This window comes from Carlito syrichta, unplaced genomic scaffold, assembly GCF_000164805.1.
Source record: "Carlito syrichta isolate Samal-C Ts95f unplaced genomic scaffold, Tarsius_syrichta-2.0.1 Scaffold304557, whole genome shotgun sequence".
Classification (NCBI taxonomy): domain Eukaryota; kingdom Metazoa; phylum Chordata; class Mammalia; order Primates; family Tarsiidae; genus Carlito; species Carlito syrichta.
Genome location: NW_007248653.1, coordinates 155,257 through 174,846, shown reverse-complemented (window position 1 = coordinate 174,846; position 19,590 = coordinate 155,257). Strand labels below are relative to the sequence as shown.

Below are 19,590 nucleotides of genomic sequence, written 5' to 3'. Positions count from 1 at the left end.
TCGCTCATGACCATGGGGAGGGCACCGAGCCATTCATGAGGAATCCACCCCCACAACCCAGACACCTCTCACTAGGCCCTACCTCCAACACTGGAGATCTGTTTCAACATGAGATTTGGAAGGGACAAAGATCCAAGCCGCATAATGGATTGTTGGAAATTTGGAGTCCCAGGTACAGATTTGGGAGTCATCTGCATTCACATGGACTTCGGGAGGATGGAGACATTCGCTGAGGTAGAGTGACAGATGGAGTCCTTGGAGCGGCTCAGTTCAAACCCATTCTGCAGACTCTTGCATTTGAGTGGTATTTTGACTCAAGATCTCTGATCACACCTTTCTGATCAGCCTCCTCATCTCTGAGACCTTGGATTTGGGATAAGAACCATGGAAGAGAATGGCAGTAATCTTTGTACCGACTCCCTGCCCCTGGGAGAAACCTTATCACCCTATGCCTTCCCCCAGGTCTCATGGCCTTGCCGGGTCTGGTTGTTAGCCATGTTGGTTCAGAGTGACTTACCGTGTGTCAAGTCGAGATAGGGACCCTGAGCTGGTAGTGGGTATGACACTAAGCTTCCTGTCTGGTAGAAACTGTAAAGCTTGATACATCAATTCCTGTGTTCTGACTCAGACTCCAAGGTCCAGTGCGGCACTTACGTTTTCTTGGTTCTATGCCAGTTGGCTCCAGTCCTTACTGTCTGATTCTTGACTACACAGCTAGCTTTGAACGTAAAGATTCTTGGACCTACAGTCAAACCATTTCCTCTGGTTTGATTCTCATAGTTTCTCTCCAGAAATGGCAGTAGCAAAAAGATATTGGAAGAAAATGGACATGAAAGCAAATAAAGTACTCCCTGCCCCCATAATCAGAGTCTTTTTGATGAGTACGTGTGTGAAACTAGGGCCAACTGAGAAGTTGTAGGGGAAAGTCCCCACAGGAGAGTAGCTGCCCTTCTGAACCAAGTGCAAGTTCAAGGGATTCCCAGAACCACCCTCAGGTTTGATAATATGCTAGCAGGACTTGCGTGACTCACTGGGAGCTGTTGTACTTATGGTTACTGTTCGTTACAGGAACAGAGAGAGAGTAAAGTCAGCCGAGAGAAGGTACGTAGGATGGAGTCTGGGGAGCTATCAAATGCAGAGCTTCCACTGTCCTTTCCCCACAGAGTAAGGACATGGTTCCCAGCCTGGAAGTGTGGCAGCTGTGCTCCGAGTTGTGCCAGCCAGGAGGTTTACCTGAGCCTTTGTGTCCAGAGTTTTTACTGGGTGTCCATTACAGAGCCATGATCTTCTCCCCAAGTGGTAGATCTCAGTCTCCAGTCCATCGGGAGGTCAAGCCCCCACCCCAAATCACATTGTTGCTTTGGCTCAAAGCCCCATAGACTCTCCTGTCAGACATGACACTCCAGAGGCTTGAGATTACTTCCCAGAGACTGAGAGCAAAGACCAGACCTCTTCTTGGTTAAAAGTTAAATTCGCTGGTATTTGGCATGAATAAAAAATAAACACAAATCAGATTTGGAACATCCTTAGACCTGCTTTTAACACCTGTCATCTGCCTCTTGAATACCAGAATATATCAAGATTGACTCAGTGGAAATTGTTCTAAGATCCCAAGAAAAACCGATCAGCAAAAAAGACTAAAGAACAGGTCAAAGTGAAATTAGTACAGAGTGAAATAAAAAGAAATATAGGAGGCTGCAGCCACAGGCCAGAAAAGATTGCATACAAAGAGCAAATGGAGGCCCGGTGCGGTGGCTCACACCTATAATCCCAGCACTTTGCGAGGCTGAGGTGAGAGGATTGCCTGAGCCCAGGAGTTCGAGACTAGCCTGTGCTACTTGGCAAGACTTCGTCTCTATAATAAATTAAAACAAATTAGCCGGGTGTGGTGGTGCATGCCTGTGGTTCCAGCTACTTGGAAGACTAAGGCCGAAGGATCACCTGAACCCAGCAAGTCAAGACTGGTGGCTGTGAGCATGCCACTGCACTCCAACCTGGGTGACAGATGAGACTCCAACTCAAAAAAAAAAAAAAAAAGAACAGATGGAGGAAGCGATAACAACGTAAATTATACTTGTTGCAGAAAGGCTGGGTCTTTCGGGATGCAAAAGCTCTCTAGAATCTGACTTTCCAAGACCCTCCCCCTACCTCGAGAGCTCCACGGTAACATTTATTGGAAGAAGCATCTTGACAGTCTCTTCGATCAGGAGTTAGTAATGAATGATTATGTGTGTGAATATTCATCCTGCCACACTCAGGCACAAATGGCCCTGGGCTCCTACCAACCTTCCAGGTTCAGAAGGCAGGGAAACAGATGAGGGATGATAAAACATCCAAATACAGTTCTCCTTTAATGAGAGTGAGAGGAACACTTACAGGGGTCCTGGGAACTGCCTTTTGGGGGCAGGATAAGTGGAACGGTTTTAAAGACTTGGAATGAGAGGAAGTGGGTCCAGCCCCAAGGACTTTATGTTCTTGAAGCTGTTTATCAAATGGCAGAGACCAATGACTCTAATTGATGTCTGTGGGAATTTTTTTCCCTTATGCCGTGGATTCTGATCTTGCAAAGCACATGCTTTATGCCAGATGCTTTCATATAGTCCTCGTGACTCAAGAGAGGTCGCTATTACCGCCGCTTCACAGATGAGATGAGGTCATTTGCTGCTGGATGTGCAGTTGACAAGATAAAGAAGAATCAAGGCTCAAGTCTGGCAGTCTGATGCCAAAATGATAGTCCCCTTATGGCATCTAGAGGTTTGGAAGGACAGTCACACCTCAGCGTTTCATGATGTATCTGTTTGCCAATGTCAGCTGAATAGAACTAACCCAACTGAGCACCAGAGTGGGCAAGATGATGTGTCTCCAAATCTATGTACGATTTGAGTAGTCCCTTACTCAGAACCTATTGCTCCATCACGTATGCAGAAATCGAATACATTTGATAGAATAACTCGGTGAAAGTAGATTAGAAATACAACTTTAAAAGAAGATGGGATAGTCAGAGAGATAGATGTGAGAGAAGATGGCAGACCCTTGTTACGATGTGTCACCTGGTATTTGAGGGCCCGCCAGGTACGAGGGTGTCTCTGGCCAGGCAACTGGATGGATGTAAAAGTGAGTATTAAATATGGTGCTTCTATTATGAATAAAACAAACAACAACAGATGCTGGCAAGGATGTGGAGAAAAAGAAACACTTCTACACTGCGGGTGGAAATGCAAACTAGTGCAACCTCTTTGGAAGACAGTGTGACGATTTCTGAAAGAACTAGAAATTGACCTTCCATATGACCCAGGACTTCCCCTATTGGGAATATACCCGAAAGAACTCAAATCATTCTACAAAAAAGATACCCGCACACGTATGTTTGTTGCAGCTCTATTCATAATAGCAAAAACATGGAACCAATCATGTCGCCCATCGAGGCTGAACTGGATAAAGAAAATGTGGTACATATACACAATAGAATATTATGCAGCTATAAAGAAGGACAAATATATGGACTTCACAGCAACTTGGATGGATTTGGAGTCGATCATGCTCAGTGATCTATCACAGAAACAAAGAACAGAGTACCATATGTTCTCACTCATAAGTGGACCTTGAACAATTATACTATAAGAAAGGGATTGACAGTAGTGGGAAACTGTCAGGGGAGGGGGTGAGATTGGCAGTTGAGGGAAACTGCTAGGGGAGGGAGGGGCACACCTCATCAACAAGGGTACCTGCATAATCAGTGTTTGTGTACCTAACCCTGAATTGTATCCCACATCTTTATAATAATTTTAAAAAATATGGCACTTCTAGAGATACTTCCACGTATTGATCTCTGATTCCCCAGCAACCCTGTGAGGAGTATATCAGGTCAGGATTATATTGTATAGGTGAGAAAGTAAAAGTTAGTATGGTTAGTGAACTTGCCCCTGGTCACACAAGTCAGTACATTGCTATCATGTGAGCGAAACACAAGTTCTGCAAATTTCCCAACCATATCCCTCAGTATTCACCAGGGATTGGTTTCAGAACCCCCACAGATACCAAAATTCTTGGATACTCAAGTTTCTTATGTAAAATGGCATAATATTCAAATATAATCTATGTACATCCTCCTGTCACTTTAAATCATCTCTAGATTACCTGTAACTAATACGATGTAAATGGTTGTTATACTCTTTTTTTAAAAAACATTATTTTTTGTTGTTGTTGTATTGTCATTTTTTTTTTTTTTTTTTTTTGAGTTGGAGTCTCACTCTGTCACCCAGACTGGAGTGCAGTGGCTGCTCCCGGCCACCGCAGCCTTGACCGGCTGGGCTCCGGCGATCCTTCCGCCTCAGCCTTCCAAGTAGCTGAAGTTACAGGCATGCGCTACCACGCCTGGCTGATTTTTTGATTTATTGTAGAGATGAGGTCTCGCCCAGGTGGGTCTCGAACCTGCGGGCTCAGGCAATCCACTCACCTCAGCCTCCAAAAGGTGCGGGATTACAGGCTGAGCCACAGAGCCCGGCTATATTTTGTTTTTTATATGCAGATACCAAGGGCCAACTGTATGTGGTTGGGTTGTTGGGAGTGGTGGAGGGAGACATCACTGTGAATAAGGGAATTGCAGAAATGTCACAGGCAGCATTCTAAAAGAATAGATAGTCAGTTGGGCCCAGCGGCTCATGCCTGTAATCCCAGCACTTGGGGAGGTGGGAGGATTGTGTGAGTTCAGGAGTTCGAGACCAGCCTAGGTAACTTAGTGAGACCTCGTCTACAAAAATTTAAAAAAACAATTAGCTGGGTGTAGTGGCACATGCTTGTAGTCCCAGCCACTCAAGAGGCTGAGGCAGAAGGATCACTTAAACCCAGGAGATCGAGGCAGTGGTGAGCCATGATCATACCATTGCCCTCCAGCCTGAGCAACAGAATGAGACCCCAACTCTAAATAAGTAAATAAGTAGGTAGGTAGGTAGGTAGATTGATACATAGATAACTGAAGCTAAAAACTGTTTTAGATGGGGAAGAATAAGAAAAAATGGATGCAGTTAGTTTTCCAGAATAATGTGTTTTCGAGTTAGGGTCTGTCTCAGTCTGTTACCCAGGCTGGAGTGCAGGGGCATGACTATGTCTTACCACAGCCTCAACCGGCTGGGCTCAGGCAGTCCTTCTGCCTCAGCCTCCTGAGTAGCTGGGAGTACAGGAGTGCGCCACCACACCCAGTTACTTTTTTTAAAAAATTTTTTGTAGAGATAAGGTCTTGCTATATTGCCCAGGCTGGTCTCGAACTCCTGGGCTCAAGTGATCCTCCTGCCTCAGTCTCCCAAAGTGCTGGGACTACAGGCGCATGCCATCACGCCTGGGTAATTTAAAAAGTTTTTTATAGAGATGAGGTCTCACTGTGTAGCCCAGGCTGATAAGGATGTTTTTGAGTGTGCCTTATATCAGTGGTTCTCAAAGTGTGGGCTATGGTCCAGCAGCCTGGCAACTCATCAGAAATACAAACTCTTGGGCCTTACCTCTCAATCAGAATCGCAGGAAGTGGGGCCCAGAGATTGGGCTTTCAACAAACCCTGCCAGTGGAGGCAGGTCACTCAGGCTCTGCCCTGCCTCACCTTTCCCTTGGCTCTTTTTGGCTCCCACCAGCCCCGGAGCATAGCTTCCGCTTTGTGGCTGATGGTACGGTTGAGGCCGTGGGTGGTAGGTAGGGGACTGCCCTTGGATCCTGGAGACCGAGGCTGACTGCTTTGTCACTTCCTGACTGTGTGACTCTGGGTGAGCCAGTTGACCTCTCTGTTCCCTCCTCCATGAAGTAGAGTGGTTTTCTACCTCACAGAGTTGTTGGGTACATTAAACAAAGTACTAAGTAGATGCAAAAGTGACTTACAGTGTCTGGCACTTGGGAAGGTGTCTGATAAATGTCTGTCAATCTGAGCTGGACATCTGGAAAGCCCACCTCTGGCCCCTGAGGGACCCAGAGGGACATGGAGGCTTGGCTGTGAGAGTTGCAGTGTTAGTCCTCTTAATCTCGACACGGAGAGGCGAGAGGAAGCATCAGGCAGAAGGAGGAATAGAGGCCTGACTGGATTGGGGCTTGGCGAACCTTGACCCTGAGCAGAGTCTGGTCCACGCCTGTCTTTGTACAGCCCTTGAGCTAAGAATGGCTTTCACATTTTTAAGTGGTTGAAAAAAAAATCAAAAGAAGAATGATATTGTCTGCCACGTGAAAATGACATGAAATTCGAATTTTAGTGTCCATAAATAAAGGTTTATTGGAACTCGGCCGTGCTCGTTCGTGTACATGTCATCTGCGGTTGCTTTTGTGCTAGGGTGACGGAGTTGAATAGTTGCGACTGAGACCGTATGGCCCATAAAACCTAAAATATTTACTATCTGGCCCTTTATAGAAAAAATTTGCCCGTCCTGGGCCTAGGTGGGGGACAGAGAGTAGAGACAAGAGATAATGCAGAAGATAAAGAAAGAAAGCATGTCCAGTGCTTTACCAGGCTCTGTGCTCAGTAGACAGTCTTGCCTGCACTGCATCATTTAAGTCTTATAACAACACTTAGGAAGCAGGCCTATCATTATCCCCAGTTTTCAGACAAGAAAACTGAGGCTTATAACTTGCCCAGCATCACAGACTCCACGTAGGTGGTGGAGTCAGGATTTGAGTCGAGGCCCAGCTGCCCTCCCAGCCGACCTTGTAACCACTGTGCTCCACGACCTCGTGGTGGGACGTGGGTCAAATGAGGAGAGGTTTGGGGGGGTCTCTGAAGTACATTGGGCAATGACCGGGAAGGCTGACAGGGCACTAGGGTGCTTTGGAATGTGATGGACTCTCAGGAAGGGTGATTCGATTTTGAAATGTTTATGCGGTTCATTTAATGGAAAGAAGAAAAGCAGACAGGGAGGAAAGAAAAGTCCTTATCACAGCAGATAGCTCTGGGCTTGAGTCATGCTCTACCCCTAACCCTGGAAAAAGCGTCTATCCGCTTCTCTGTCTCCCGGGCCTGTTAGTTAGCCCAGCCTGCTAATGAGGTGCGGTCCCTGGTCCCACAGCAGGCTCGAAGAAGGGGAAGGAGAGTTAGCGAGTGGAGACCGGACAGCAGAGTTCTGTTGCCTTTTTGTCTGTAAAATAAGAATGTCAAGTAACAATTGTTTCTTCATTCCTGTGAATGTGAGCCTTGTGTTTTCAAAGGTCAGCGCCTGTGAGCACATCATGGTTTAGAGTGGGTTCCTATGGTAATCAGGCCATCGTGACTGAGGGCATTCTGTGTCAGACAACGGGGTGCTGGATTTTCATCCTTCTTTGCAGTTCATGCTTGTTTCCTGCAAATGTAACCATTTCTGTTTTTCTTCTTGTTTTCGTCCTTCCTACACCACGCGTAGGTCTGGAGCCAGAGACTTCCTCCACAGGTACGGTTTCTCTTGCATTCTTACCGGCCCCGCCTTCCACCAGGGACCCCCAGATAGAGGGGAACCAGGGTGTGTTCCCTGTGAGTGAGAGGGTATTTTTCCCCCTGTTTCTCAGATGAGTGGAGACTTTCTTCCAGTGCTGATGCCAATGGGAATGCCCAGCCCTCTTCGCTCGCTGCCAAGGGCTACCGAAGTGTACATCCCAACCTTCCTTCCGACAAGCCCCAGGTAGGCGGGTGCCCGCGGGCAAGGTGGGGACTGGTGAGGGGTACCTGTTTTTGAGTCCTTGAGCTTAGACTTGTGACTTTCTGCTAGTCCGGCTGGCTTATGGAATAGGGTTCAAGCTTTTGGGCAACTCTGGTCAAAGCTCTACAAGAACCAGAATTAGGGGAAGAGTTGAGGTCAAGGGCAGGGGAGCGAGCAGAGGCATGGGATCAGGTCGGGTTGATGTTTTCCAGGTTTGAGATGGAAATGTTCTGAAAGAGGGAATCCATTTAGCCTTGAACAAGTAGGGGAAAAGGCCTGATCTGTTTTTTTAAAAACAAAACAAAACAGAAAACTTTATAATATTTGCGAGAAGAGTGCATCGTGTGTTGATCCCAGTGATTTTCTGGAGTTGGGTCTGTAAGAACTCCAGCAATTGTATCCACATGGATTAAGAACAGGTAGCTGCAGCCAACTCCAGCAGCCCAGAAAGAGGCAGATGGAAGTAAAAAATGGCAGCACCGGGTGGCTTAAACAGCCCAGCTCCACCCGGTCCAAGAAAATCCCGACGCTGGAAAAGTTGTAGTAAAACTAATTTTGCTTAAGTCTTTCTCCCTAGGTGGTTTTCCTGATCTTTCTTCCTTCCCCTCCCTGTTGCTACTTTGCTGTTTGATGAAAGGAATAGACCCCGTTTTAATTCAGGTGATCTGAGAAGAATGTTTTTACATGGAGGAACCACATCTTTTAGCAGTCTTTTCTTGTAGAGGAAGCTGTGCTGTTCACAAACGCTTGCAGAAATGCCTTCCTCGTGTGGTCTGCTACCTTGTGCCTTCCTTCCATGAGTCCAGAAACTCCACAGGTCCTTCCTTGTTCCCACCCCTCTTCTCCAGGGATCCTCTGGCTCCTGCTTCTGAGAACATGACATTGCACTGGCTGCTGAAATGAAACTGAACCAGAGATGTCTTCCTCCCTCTCTGTAGACTCCTGTCTCCTGGCTGGGAGTTGCTTGCTTAACTGTCTCCCTCATGTGCCCAGCAGCACCATGAAAGCTTTCTGCCACCCATCATGACTGCCCTCCCTGAGTTCAGTCCATGCATCCAGGGCCACTGGTTAGAACCAGGAGCTGTGACTGTGCCTGGCGTCCTGCAGGCCTCATTAGACACAGGGATTGGGGAGGTAAATGACATGCCATCGTTTCCCCCTAATGTCTCTCCCAGTGTGTGTAAACTGGCTGCCTGTGGGTGGCACCCTTCCTTCTCAGCCATGTCAGGATGGATACGGTGAGCTCTGTGTAGATAAGGAACAGTGCTGGTTAATTCAAAGCAGATGTGGACGCACATCTTCTTCCACGATCAGTGCCTTACACCAAAGGGTAACTCAGTTATTCCTTTTGGCTTCTCAAGCAGCTCTTTTAAAAAGATAATTTTAAGAGCATGCGAAATACATAAAAGTTCCCATAGATACATTTATTTAACACAGCTTTATTCAGCATCTCTGTTGTGTTCAGATCACTTAAACATTGCCCTCGTGGGGCCTATGAGTGTGAGCCTCGTAACAAGGTGAGCATCCTGCAACATCTTTTACAAAGAGTGTGTTTTCTTATCTGTCACTACTATCCAAGAATTTTCTTTTTGCTGCAGCTTCTTAAAGGGATCTTGACAAAGTGCTGACATAGAGGCATTATTGTGCATATTCAGTGTAAAATTGGTCATTTGAATTTCAAAAAACTTCAGGTGTCACGTGTTGCCTCTTATGTGTTTTCTGAATGGAAGCATGACTTCTTGTCTGCATAGCCCCTGACAGAGCTATAAGTTGCAGCGGCTTAGACAAAACCGAGGTGGTCTGGTGACCACCTTACTTGGTTTCTGCTGTAGAAGGCTCTCAGACACCTGCAGGCCTGACGTCGCCTTACAAGGACTGAGTTGGGGTCTAGGAGACCCAGGGGCCAGGTGGAAATCCTGTGTCCTGCTGGCCTGGATCTGCTGCCCTGCCTTCTCCACCCCCAGTCACAGGAAACCAGAGCTTTCTTCTCTCTGACGTCATCGTTATCTTGATGGTCCCCAGTGGAGGTGGGAATTGGTAGTTTCTAGAACTGTATAAACCAGAAACCTACCAGATTTTTTGAGAAGCCTCATTTTTTCACTGACTTATTTTCTAAAAAGGATAAATGATATTTCATTAGTAGCCAGCTGGGCAGAGTACAGACCCCCTGTGTGGTTCCTACAGTGTTTGTGATAAAACAAAAAGTAGTCCCTTTTAGTTTGTAAAGGCCCCTCACCCACTTGTTCTTTGCGACTAATAGGAGCTCCAGGACCAGAAGAGCTTTGGCTCTGGGTGTACAGTGGATGTTCTCGGGAAGTGTCTTCCCCACAGGGTCAGAGCCCTGGGAGGGCTCATGCCTGAGCCGTGGCACCATATATGGCTGTGACCGAATTGAGTTAAAAACTCATTGAAACTGATTTCTATCTTTGGAAAAGAAGAAATCACATGTGGGACATTTGAGCTCAAAGCAAAAGTAAATCTGCCCCCAAATCAAACGGCCTTTTGCTTACCTCCCTATGGCCATTATCAGCTTACCCAGCAGTCTACTTTGGTGCATGCTGGTCCAAGTGTTTTGTTTCTAGAGGGCATCGTTTAGTCTGTAAACATGCCCCGACCTCCAGTCTGAATTCATCGAAACCAAGTGAGTCCATCTGAAGGCTTTTGCTGTTGCTGATGACTGGAGAGCAGCAGTTCGTTTTGGCGTTTTGGCTGGTGCTTACAGCCCCATTTCACTGACACCATCATGGGTACCCTGTGGAAGGGACAGGCATCAAGTTAACCGAGGATGCTCATACAGCTGTTTCTCCATTCATCTTATTCCTTGAAAACTGAGTTTAAGGGATGAGTTACTTACTGTTTCAGGGTTGATATTCTAATCTGGACTCATACACACTTTTGTTTTTCACATATCCATCCTTCCTTACCCATGCCACCTGTACTCCACAAATATAAAAATAAAATAAATAACAAAGCCAGGTGCAGTGGCTCATGCCTGTAATCCCAGCACTTTGGGGGGCTGAGGCGAGAGGATTACCTGAGACCAGGGGTTTGAGACCAGCCTGGGCAACCTGGCAAGACCTTGTCTTTACAATTAAAAAAAAAATTAACCAGGCCTGGTGTCACATGCCTGTGACTACTTGGAAGGCTGAGGTGAAAGGATCGTTTGAGCCCAGCAGGTCAAGGCTGCAGTGGCTGTGATCATGCCCCTGCACTCCAGCCTGGGCAACAGAGTGAGACTCTGACTCAAAAGGAATAAAAATAAAATAAAATACATCCCCTAAATAGGCCCAGAGCCTTGCACCTTACCCGTTTTTGGTCATAACCCATTTACTAGCTTTTTTTTAATTTTTTTTATTTTTTTGAGTTGGAGTCTCACTGTCGCCCAGACGGGAGTGCAGTGGCCGCTCCCGGCCACCGCAGCCTCCACCTGCTGGGCTCCGGCGATCCTTCCGCCTCAGCCTTCCGAGTAGCTGGAACTACAGGCGCACGCTACCACGCCCGGCTAATTTTTTGATTTATTGTAGAGATGAGGTCTCGCTGCCCAGGCGAGTCTCAAACCCGCGGGTTCAGGCAATCCACTCACCTCAGCCTCCTAAAGGCGCGGGACGACAGGCTGAGCCACCGAGCCCGGCTTACTAGCTATTGACCGAATTCTAATATACCTCATGTGTGCAATTTGGAGGAGGGTCTGGCTTTCCTCTGGTATTGGGACATCTTGAAAATAGGGACCAGTACAAAACATCTAGGAAAATGAACTTCCCTCATTTCCCAGTCTGATTCCGAGTTGAGCCACGGTGGGCCAAGGACTCTCATCGAAGTGAGGATCAGTCTGGAGAGCCACTCCATTTCCTGACCCTCTGCCCCACTGAGACCCAAGGAGGAGCAGGGTTGACGGGAGAGGGAATGAGACATGAACCTCTGAACCTGTGACCAGAGCTTCAGGCTGAGGCCATGAGTCTGATGATTCGTCTCTAGGACTGACTCGCGAGTAGTGGTGGACAGGATGGGAGGGGGATGAGGCTGGATTTTGATAAACCAGGCACAGTCCAATCCAGTCCTCCGATCAAATGCTTCATTGCCTGCTCCCTGTTTCTGTTTGCATCAAAAAAAGGAGACTGTGTGTTTTTAATCGCACGCTGTCTTCCTCCTAATAATTAGTTCCCTCAAATTGTTTCCTCTGAGAAAAGAGCGCATGTGTATTCAGAAATCCTTCTCATTCTCTTCTTGGTGAGCTTTGATTTGTTATGCTTGTGGAACTGAGTGCTAAATCTCAGTGACTCAATTAAGACATCTGTCTCCTGTGAACACAAATAAAGATGGTTCTTCCAAGCCTTCTTTTCCCAAGGGAAAGAATGAAAGGCGCTCAAAAGAGTTCCAGTGAGCTTAGACTTTTAAAGCCCAAGGCTTAAAGAGAAGAGTCTTGAGAAAAAGAGATTTGAGAGGGAATTGGGGGCTTTGGGGCTCCCCCCACTGGCATTTAGTTACCATGGCACCCTTCTCGAGTCAGGAGGGATAATAAAGATGCCGTCACCCCAGGACTGGTGTCTAAACGAACTTGGCATGTAGCCTCCTATGGGCTGGGCTTAGCCTCCCTGGGAGGCAAAGTGGAGTCAGACCTGACTCTTCAGGTGAGTGTGATTCAGTCTCTGACTTTACCCAGAAGAGAAATGTGGGCACCACGAGGCGTCTAACCTGAGGGTTTGCTTCAAGTCATATCACGAATTGCTCTTTCATTAGCGGGATGTTGGGTGTGGTGGTGCACGCCTGTAGTCCCAGCCTGGGGGACTGAGGTGGCGGAAGGATGGCTTGAGGCCAGGAGTTCGAGGCTACAGTGAGCTATGATGGCGCCACTGCGCTCCAGCTTGGGCAACAGAGCAAGTCTGTGTCTCTTAAAAAAAAAAAGTTGTATTTTCTTCGGATCATGTTATGTTGCTGTTTCTAATGGTGGTCCTTCTCCCCATTTCCCCTCCTCTTTCTTTTTTCCCTGTTTGATATCATGTCTTGAAAATACGGCTGCAGGTTCTCTCTCCCTCACACCCCCTTCTCCCCAAAAAGGACCGCTTTGCATGGCACCCCTCCACCATCCACAGTAGCTACAAGGACTCTCTCTACCGGAGCTCACCAAAGCCTTACGTCCCTCCCAGCACCCCCAGCCTGCAGAACCCCACACGACCCCAGCCCATCTCTGTCCCCCCGGCGGCTGGATCGGCTCCCAAAGGTGCGGTGTGCCCTGGTCCTTGGCTTCCAGAACACTCCCGGTTCCCCAGTGCTTCATACCAACCCCGGCACCACTCTGCAGCCACCAGGGCGGTTTATAGTGAGAATGTGAGCTCTAACCCGTGTCATGCGGCAGTTGGGAATAAAAAGGTCAGCAGCTTATATGTACCTTGTTTATCCAATAACATTTGCCCGGCGGTCTCCCGTGTGGCACGTGACCAGGCCAAAGGCACTCCCTCGGAGGCTGTGGACACCCGAGCACCGGCTCCCGGTCTTGTCCCCCGCACCACCGGCACAGGAAAGCCACCCCCCACTCCTCCTCCCGACCCTCCCAAGCTGTTCTGTGACATCCGCCAAGATGCCGTGAACCGTGGCAAGAGTCCTTCCTTGGGGACTCGGGCTTCGCTCCCAGATGCAGTGAGACCACTCGTGCTAGGCCCCCAGGTTACCTCTGATCCCGAAAACCAGAAGAGCAAAGAACCTTACCTTTTGCAGCTGAGTTATCCAGCCAAGGCAAGGAACTAGGAATGTTTGTGTGTCTTCTGCACCATCTCTTTAAACTGACGCGTGCTGCCCAGTGGTTCACTGGGCCGCCCTGCCCTCCCTTTCCTCCCTAATATTGCTGTGGCTTTATTCCCCAGTCCCTCTGTCTAAATACCTCAGCACAGTCCTCTCTTTGTCTCTCTCCCTCTTTCTCCTTTCTGTAAATGTGTAAGTATGCCGGAGCATGGAATCCACAGGCTAGTAATAATATGGTGAGATCTGGGGTGTTTATGTTTTGTAACAAGGCGCCAAAGAACTCGTATTCATTCCCAAGCTTTCTGGCTGTGCGGTGATTTTGTGCGGTTCGACACAGCCTGCCTGCCTGTCCTGTTGTTCTCTGTTTCTCTCTCTCAAAGTGTTAAAAGGATTCAAAAATAGATGGACGGAAAGTGAAGTTGGCCAGCGCTCCCTGTGTGTCATGGAGTAGCCGGGGGCCAGCTGGCTAGCACCGCCGGTCTCATGTACCCCGAGGAAAGGGCACCGATTGCATATTTCTCAGAGTGCATCACTGCATGTTCACCCTCAAGTGTTTAGATATGGAGTTCCTTCCCCCTGCCATGCCCCTTTGCATAACGACCCCCTTATTTCCTACAGGACGCCACTTCCTCCAGCCCAGCCCAGCCTGAGGTCATAGTTGTCCCTCTCTACCTGGTTAGTACTGACAGAGGGCACGAAGGCACTGCCAGACCTCCAGCATCTCTGGGGCCGCCGGGCCGCGCCCCCACAGTCCCGGCGACCGCCTCTGCCGCCTCACCTCTGACCTTCCCGACTCTAGATGATTTCATTCCCCCTCATCTGCAGAGGCGGCCTCACCACAGCCAGCCAGCCAGTGCCCCTGGCTCCCTCCCCCCCGTTAGCCAGACACCACCATCCTTCTCACCACCTCCTCCGCTGGTCCCCCCCGTCCCGGAGGACCTCCGCAGAGCCTTGGAGCCTGACCTCACGGGAGCCGTTCCAAGTACCGTAAGCTTGCCGGACTTCCCTCCCCACAGCTTTCCTGAATGTCTGCTCCCAGCAGTCAGAGTCCCTTCTCACTGAAGCACTAAGTTCTGGGGAGATCGCTGGCTGCCCCTGTGCTTGTGTGATGACTGGAACCGCGTTGGCTGTCACTCGAGTGCATGCCTCCCGTGCGTGTCCCTGGGTCTCGCGGCTGTCCGCGGTCTCCGATGTGCCTCCTCTTCTCTGTCCTTTTGGGAATGCACGTCTTCCTGAAAGAACTCTGCTGTCCCTCCGAGAAAACAACATCTGTGGCCTTGACTTTGGCCAGGCCTGGCTGGAGAATTATGGGGGTAGGCAGCGGCAGGCGTGGGGCCACATCCCAGAGCAGGGAGCGTCTAGGAGAGGGGAAGAGTCACTCTTGTTGACTTAGTAAGTAAACAGACTCCTTTAATACAGAAACGGCAGAGACCAGGATTAAAAAAACTGTGAGGGAGTGGGGTTTAATTGGGCAAATGGGTCTGAAAGCCTTGTACAGATAGGAGGACCTTTTTCCCAAAAGGCAGACAATTGCCAGGACCCCTGAGGAGGAGGTCCCAGGAGTTTTTGTGGCGAAGCAGTGCACGAGTGGTCCTGGGAAGTTAAGGGGCCTTGAGACCCCAGGTCCCGTGACAGGAGCTGGGGGGTGAGGCCCCATCACAGCTGGGAAGGGCCAACTGCTTCAGAGAAAAAGCTGAAGTACTTGGGACTACTTTCTCCTCAGGTGCCCTGAGAACTAAGAGAATCTGGTAACTTCAGCGTGAGTTGTAATATGGAGACCAACAGATCTACTTACAGGCCTGGGGTTCAGTGGGATTGAGCAGTGGACGTTCTTGTTATGGTATTGGACATAGAGAAAGCACCCAGTGAATGTAGCTACATTTCTTAGGATTCGTCCAGCAAATGGGGGGCCAGAGCCTCTCAGAATCAAGTAACTGGTTAATTAACCACGAGTCGTTGAGTTTCCACCGTGTTCTAGGCATGCTGCTAGGTATTAGGGTACAGCTCTGAACAAGTCAGGGCCCCTGTCCTCAAAGAGGTTTTTTTGGGTAGTGTGTCAGTTCTCAAGCTTGATGTACATGGGATCATCCGCGGGTCAGGGAGGCTTGTCTGAGTGGTCTCCTCCAGTTACACTCCTGGAATTTCTGATTGAGAAGGTCTGGAGAAGAGCCTGGGACTCTCACTTGGTTGCAGGCACCCCTGGGGTTTCTGGTGCTGGGGTCTACACGCCACATTCAATTTTGCAATGTAGCAGGCTAGTGAGTCATGCGATTGGCTGATGGAACTAAACACTGACATCCCTTTGTGTAAAGAGGTATGCTGACAAAACTGGCCCAAATGATTTGTTAAGCTGAAGCCAGTCATGCAGAAAGCAGGAAGGAAATTTTTTATTTGGCTTATTAGAGAAATTATAATGAGGCATCAGGCACACCAGAGCTGGGAACTGTTACATCCTGGGCTGGGACCTCTTAAATCCCTAGTGCAGCAAAATACAGTTGGGTCAGGAGCAGATCCAACGTGGCCCATGGGCTCGGATGGCCTCCTAGCATTGAGCTTTGCAGATCAGTCTCGCTGGAGAAAAACGCTAGCTTGTTCCCTCGCTGAGGGGTCCTGCCACCCCTGAGACTCAGCCGAACTTAGAATTGAGAAGCTAGTCTTATTTTGGGAGACTCACTTAAAGGGAGTCTCGTGTTTAGTATACCATTGCGAGTGGTTTTGCTGAGGACCCTGTAACGTGTCATTCGTGTAGATCTAGGTATTCATATGGAGTTTGTTTTAGGTATGCCGGGATGGATTAGTTGGGACAGTGTCCTCAGTTTCTCAAACCCGACTCACCAATCTGGAGTTAGCCAAAAGGATGTCAGTTGGCCCAAGGACTCCTGGTTTGGTCCCGGGGAACAGAGTAAGAGGTGAGAAAGGAAATTGCTTGGATTCCTCCTCTGAAAGAGAATTGTTTCAGGGCAAGAGCCCCTGTGGATGGTACCTGAGCCGTGAGGTGATTCCTGCTCCATCTCGAGCTGTCTGAGTGTCAAGGGGAAGAATAAAAGCCATGTTAATTGATCCGAGCTCTTTTAGTCACGAGCTGTGTTTGTGATGTTCCAGAAATAAGACACAGAGTAGAATTTGTAAAATGCTTAATGCTCATACGACATCCACCCAAATATCACATTAGGCATTTATGCTTTCAAGAACTGTATGCCTGATATTTTGTATTTCTGGGGTGCGTTCTGGCAGAATTTTTAATGGCATGTCATTTATCTTCATTGTATCACTTTGGAGACAAACTAGGGAAAGTGTAATTATCTTCCACTTTATAAACGGAGGAATCGAGGTGAGGCACTTTTGTATAAGATCATTCTGTGCTTCTCGAGTATTAGTCACTAAGTTGAGCGGCCAGCACTAACAACAGCTATTGAGAACACCTCAAGAAGAGACAGACCTACCTACTCGGTGTTTAGGAAGTACCTACTGTGTGTTGGCAGCTGTCCTGGGTGCTGATACCCTCACCTTCTGTTTGAAGATGTTTGCTCAGGCACGCCTTTGCTGGTAGATGCCTCCTGCCATTCATGGGTCATGAGAAACTACTGTCTACAGGGCACTGTGTCAGGTGCAGATGGGAGGTGGCCCTTGTGCTTTAAGCGCTTACGCTGTCGTTGACCTCTGATTATTGCTTCAAGAGTTACTATCAAAATCTTGCTCTCTGCTGGATGTGGTGGTTCACACCTGGCATCCCAGCACTTTGGGAGGCTAGGGAAGGAGGACTGCTTGAACCTAGATGTTCGAGACCAAACATAGTGAGACCTCATCTCTACAAAATAAAATTTAAAAATTAGGCGGTTGTGGTGGTGCACACCTGTAGTCCCAGGTACTCAGGAGGCTGAAGGGGGAGGATCGCTTGAGTCCGGGAGGTTGAGACTGCAGTGAGCCATGATTGTGCCACTGCACTGCAGCCTGGGCAACAGAGAGAGACCCCACTAAAAAAAAAAAAAAATCTTGCTCTTAAAGCCCTTTAAGGAGAACATTCTGCCCTTGGGGTGTGTAAATTCCAAAACAGAAACTTTGCAAAATGATGAAGGAAACTGTTGAAATATCCTTCCTATATTTCAGGGTTCTATTTTTATTTGTTTACAAATACCGGCATATATTCTCCCCATTAGGCAGATTACGTTAGTATTAATAACTTTATTGGTGTTTCTGGCAGAGTCCTCCAGTTTTAAAAGTCTAGATTCTCATAAGCCTTTTTTACTTCAGAGATCTTTGTCACTTTGATATTAGAGTGAAAAATGTCACAGTGGCATAGGATAGGATTCAAATCTCACAAGCAAGCATCAGTAAAATTGCTCAGTAAGAGTAGTTTTCCGAGAGAACAGCTACTTAGCTTCTTGCTGTCTTCACGTCCTCGTCTTCTTGTCTTACATTTCTCTACACAGTGTACTAAACTTCCCTGGTTTTTCCCTATTAAACCAGCTCTCATTCTTGGATCGCATTTGGAATTGCATGGGTTTTGCATGCCATTCTCCTTTGATTTGAATTTGCTCTTTCAGTAACCGGATTGACCCACCACTGTTACCAGGTGAAAGTAATGAATGACGTTGCTGAGACTTTCAGTAACATTCACTATCCCTGTCTCTCCTCTTACTAACAACAACAAAGCATTCCGGATCAAACTGCTAACTGGAATTAATGATCCAATGTCTCACTGATTGCATTTTCTTTTTATAATTAAGTTCTTTGTAATGCTTTCCATGTCTTCTTTTTAAGAAGCGGGGACTCTGGATTCCCTATGTTTATATAGTTAGTTACATTGTTTGTTTTCCTTTCAGGGTTCCAGCCCTCTGCTAAATGAAGATTCTTCTTCCCGTGCTGAAACTGACTCCCAAGCCTTTACACCAGCTAGCAAGCCATCATCCGCCTACCCGTCCACAACGATTGTCAATCCCACTATTGTGCTCTTACAACACAATCGAGGTAAGGCAGCCCTCTCCCAACCTACTGGACCCAACGTAGCTATTCTGTGATATTGGGGCAAGAATTCTGTCATTCCACAGACATTTTCACAAATCCCATTGTTTCCTGGGAATGTGCCCCAGTTTACTCACTCCCGTGACCCATAAAATAGATTCCAGCAGACAGAGACGCCTGACTTGGGGTGACATCAGGTGTCTGAGTGAGTAAACTGGGCTAGTGTGTGTTCTGTAGGTGTTCGTGGTTGTCTTACTCAGATAGTAACACACACAGAAGAAGAAGGGAAAAAATGTGTGTCTCTTAATTCCTTATGAGGATTCTAATTAGCGACGTAGCTTAAAAAATCTAGGTACCGTAAGAACTCCTTTAAGATGTGTCACAAATTCAGCACTTTGGGAGGCTGAGGCAAATGGATTGACCTCATCTCTACAATAAATCAAATATTAGTCGGGCGTGGTAATGCATGACTGTAGTTCCAGCTACTTGGGAGACTTAGGTGGAAGGATCACCGGAGCCCAACAGGTCAACGCTGGGGTGGCTGTGAGCATGCCACTGCACTCCAGCCTGGGTGACAGAGTGAGACTCCAACTCAAAAAAAGAAAAAGAAATGATTTAGTTCCTTGGTATACTGGTATATGGAATTTTCTAGGAAGCAGAATTTTGAGTACCGAATTTTAAGAAGAAAACATTCTGTCCAGAAACTTTTCTAGAATGTAAAACGTGTCTTTGTTCCTCCTTCATGGTGGCTCACTGGCCTTCATTCGTGCCGTGGCTGCATCAGGCTGTCATTCAGTGGCTTCCCCTGGGGACATGAGGTTCATGTGACTCTCTGTCACTACACCAGGCAGCTCCGCTGAGAGTTTTCATGTTGTTTTCTATAGTTTCTCTGACTGCTTCTGGTTGGTTCTTCTGCTTCTGTGAAGGAGGAACCTTGGGGTTAGGTGAAACAGAAGTGCTTTGAGATAGTAATTGTGTATGTTGACCCTTCTGCTTTGAAACTCCAGGAGACAATTCTGTGGGTTGTTTTTTTTTTCTTTGTGTGTGTGTGTGTGTGTGTGTGTGTGTGTGTGTGTGTGTTAGAATCTGTCACTCTGTCACCCAGGCTGGAGTGCAGTGGCATGCTCATGGCCACTGTAGCCTCCGCCTGTTGGGCTCCGGCGATCCTTCCGCCTCAGCCTTCCAAGCAGCTGAAACTACAGGCACGCGCCACCATGCCTGACTACTTTTTCTTGATTTATTGTAGAGACGAGG

General features: G+C 47.9%; 1 protein-coding gene across 4 annotated transcripts in view; it reads left to right on the top strand.

Annotated features, from left to right (window-relative positions):
- SORBS1 (sorbin and SH3 domain containing 1) overlaps positions 1–19,590 on the top strand; it is a 274,935-nt gene that overhangs the window by 139,146 nt on the left and 116,199 nt on the right. For 3 of the 4 annotated variants that reach the window (XM_021713460.1, XM_021713459.1, XM_021713457.1), the window contains exons 6-8: positions 7,366–7,392; positions 7,508–7,620; positions 18,198–18,342. In XM_021713460.1, coding sequence (XP_021569135.1) covers positions 7,366–7,392; positions 7,508–7,620; positions 18,198–18,342 — 285 coding nt within the window. Of the gene's footprint in view, positions 1–7,365; positions 7,393–7,507; positions 7,621–13,992; positions 14,362–18,197; positions 18,343–19,590 lie in introns of all 4 variants that reach the window. The other variant, XM_021713458.1, reaches the window with a different exon arrangement.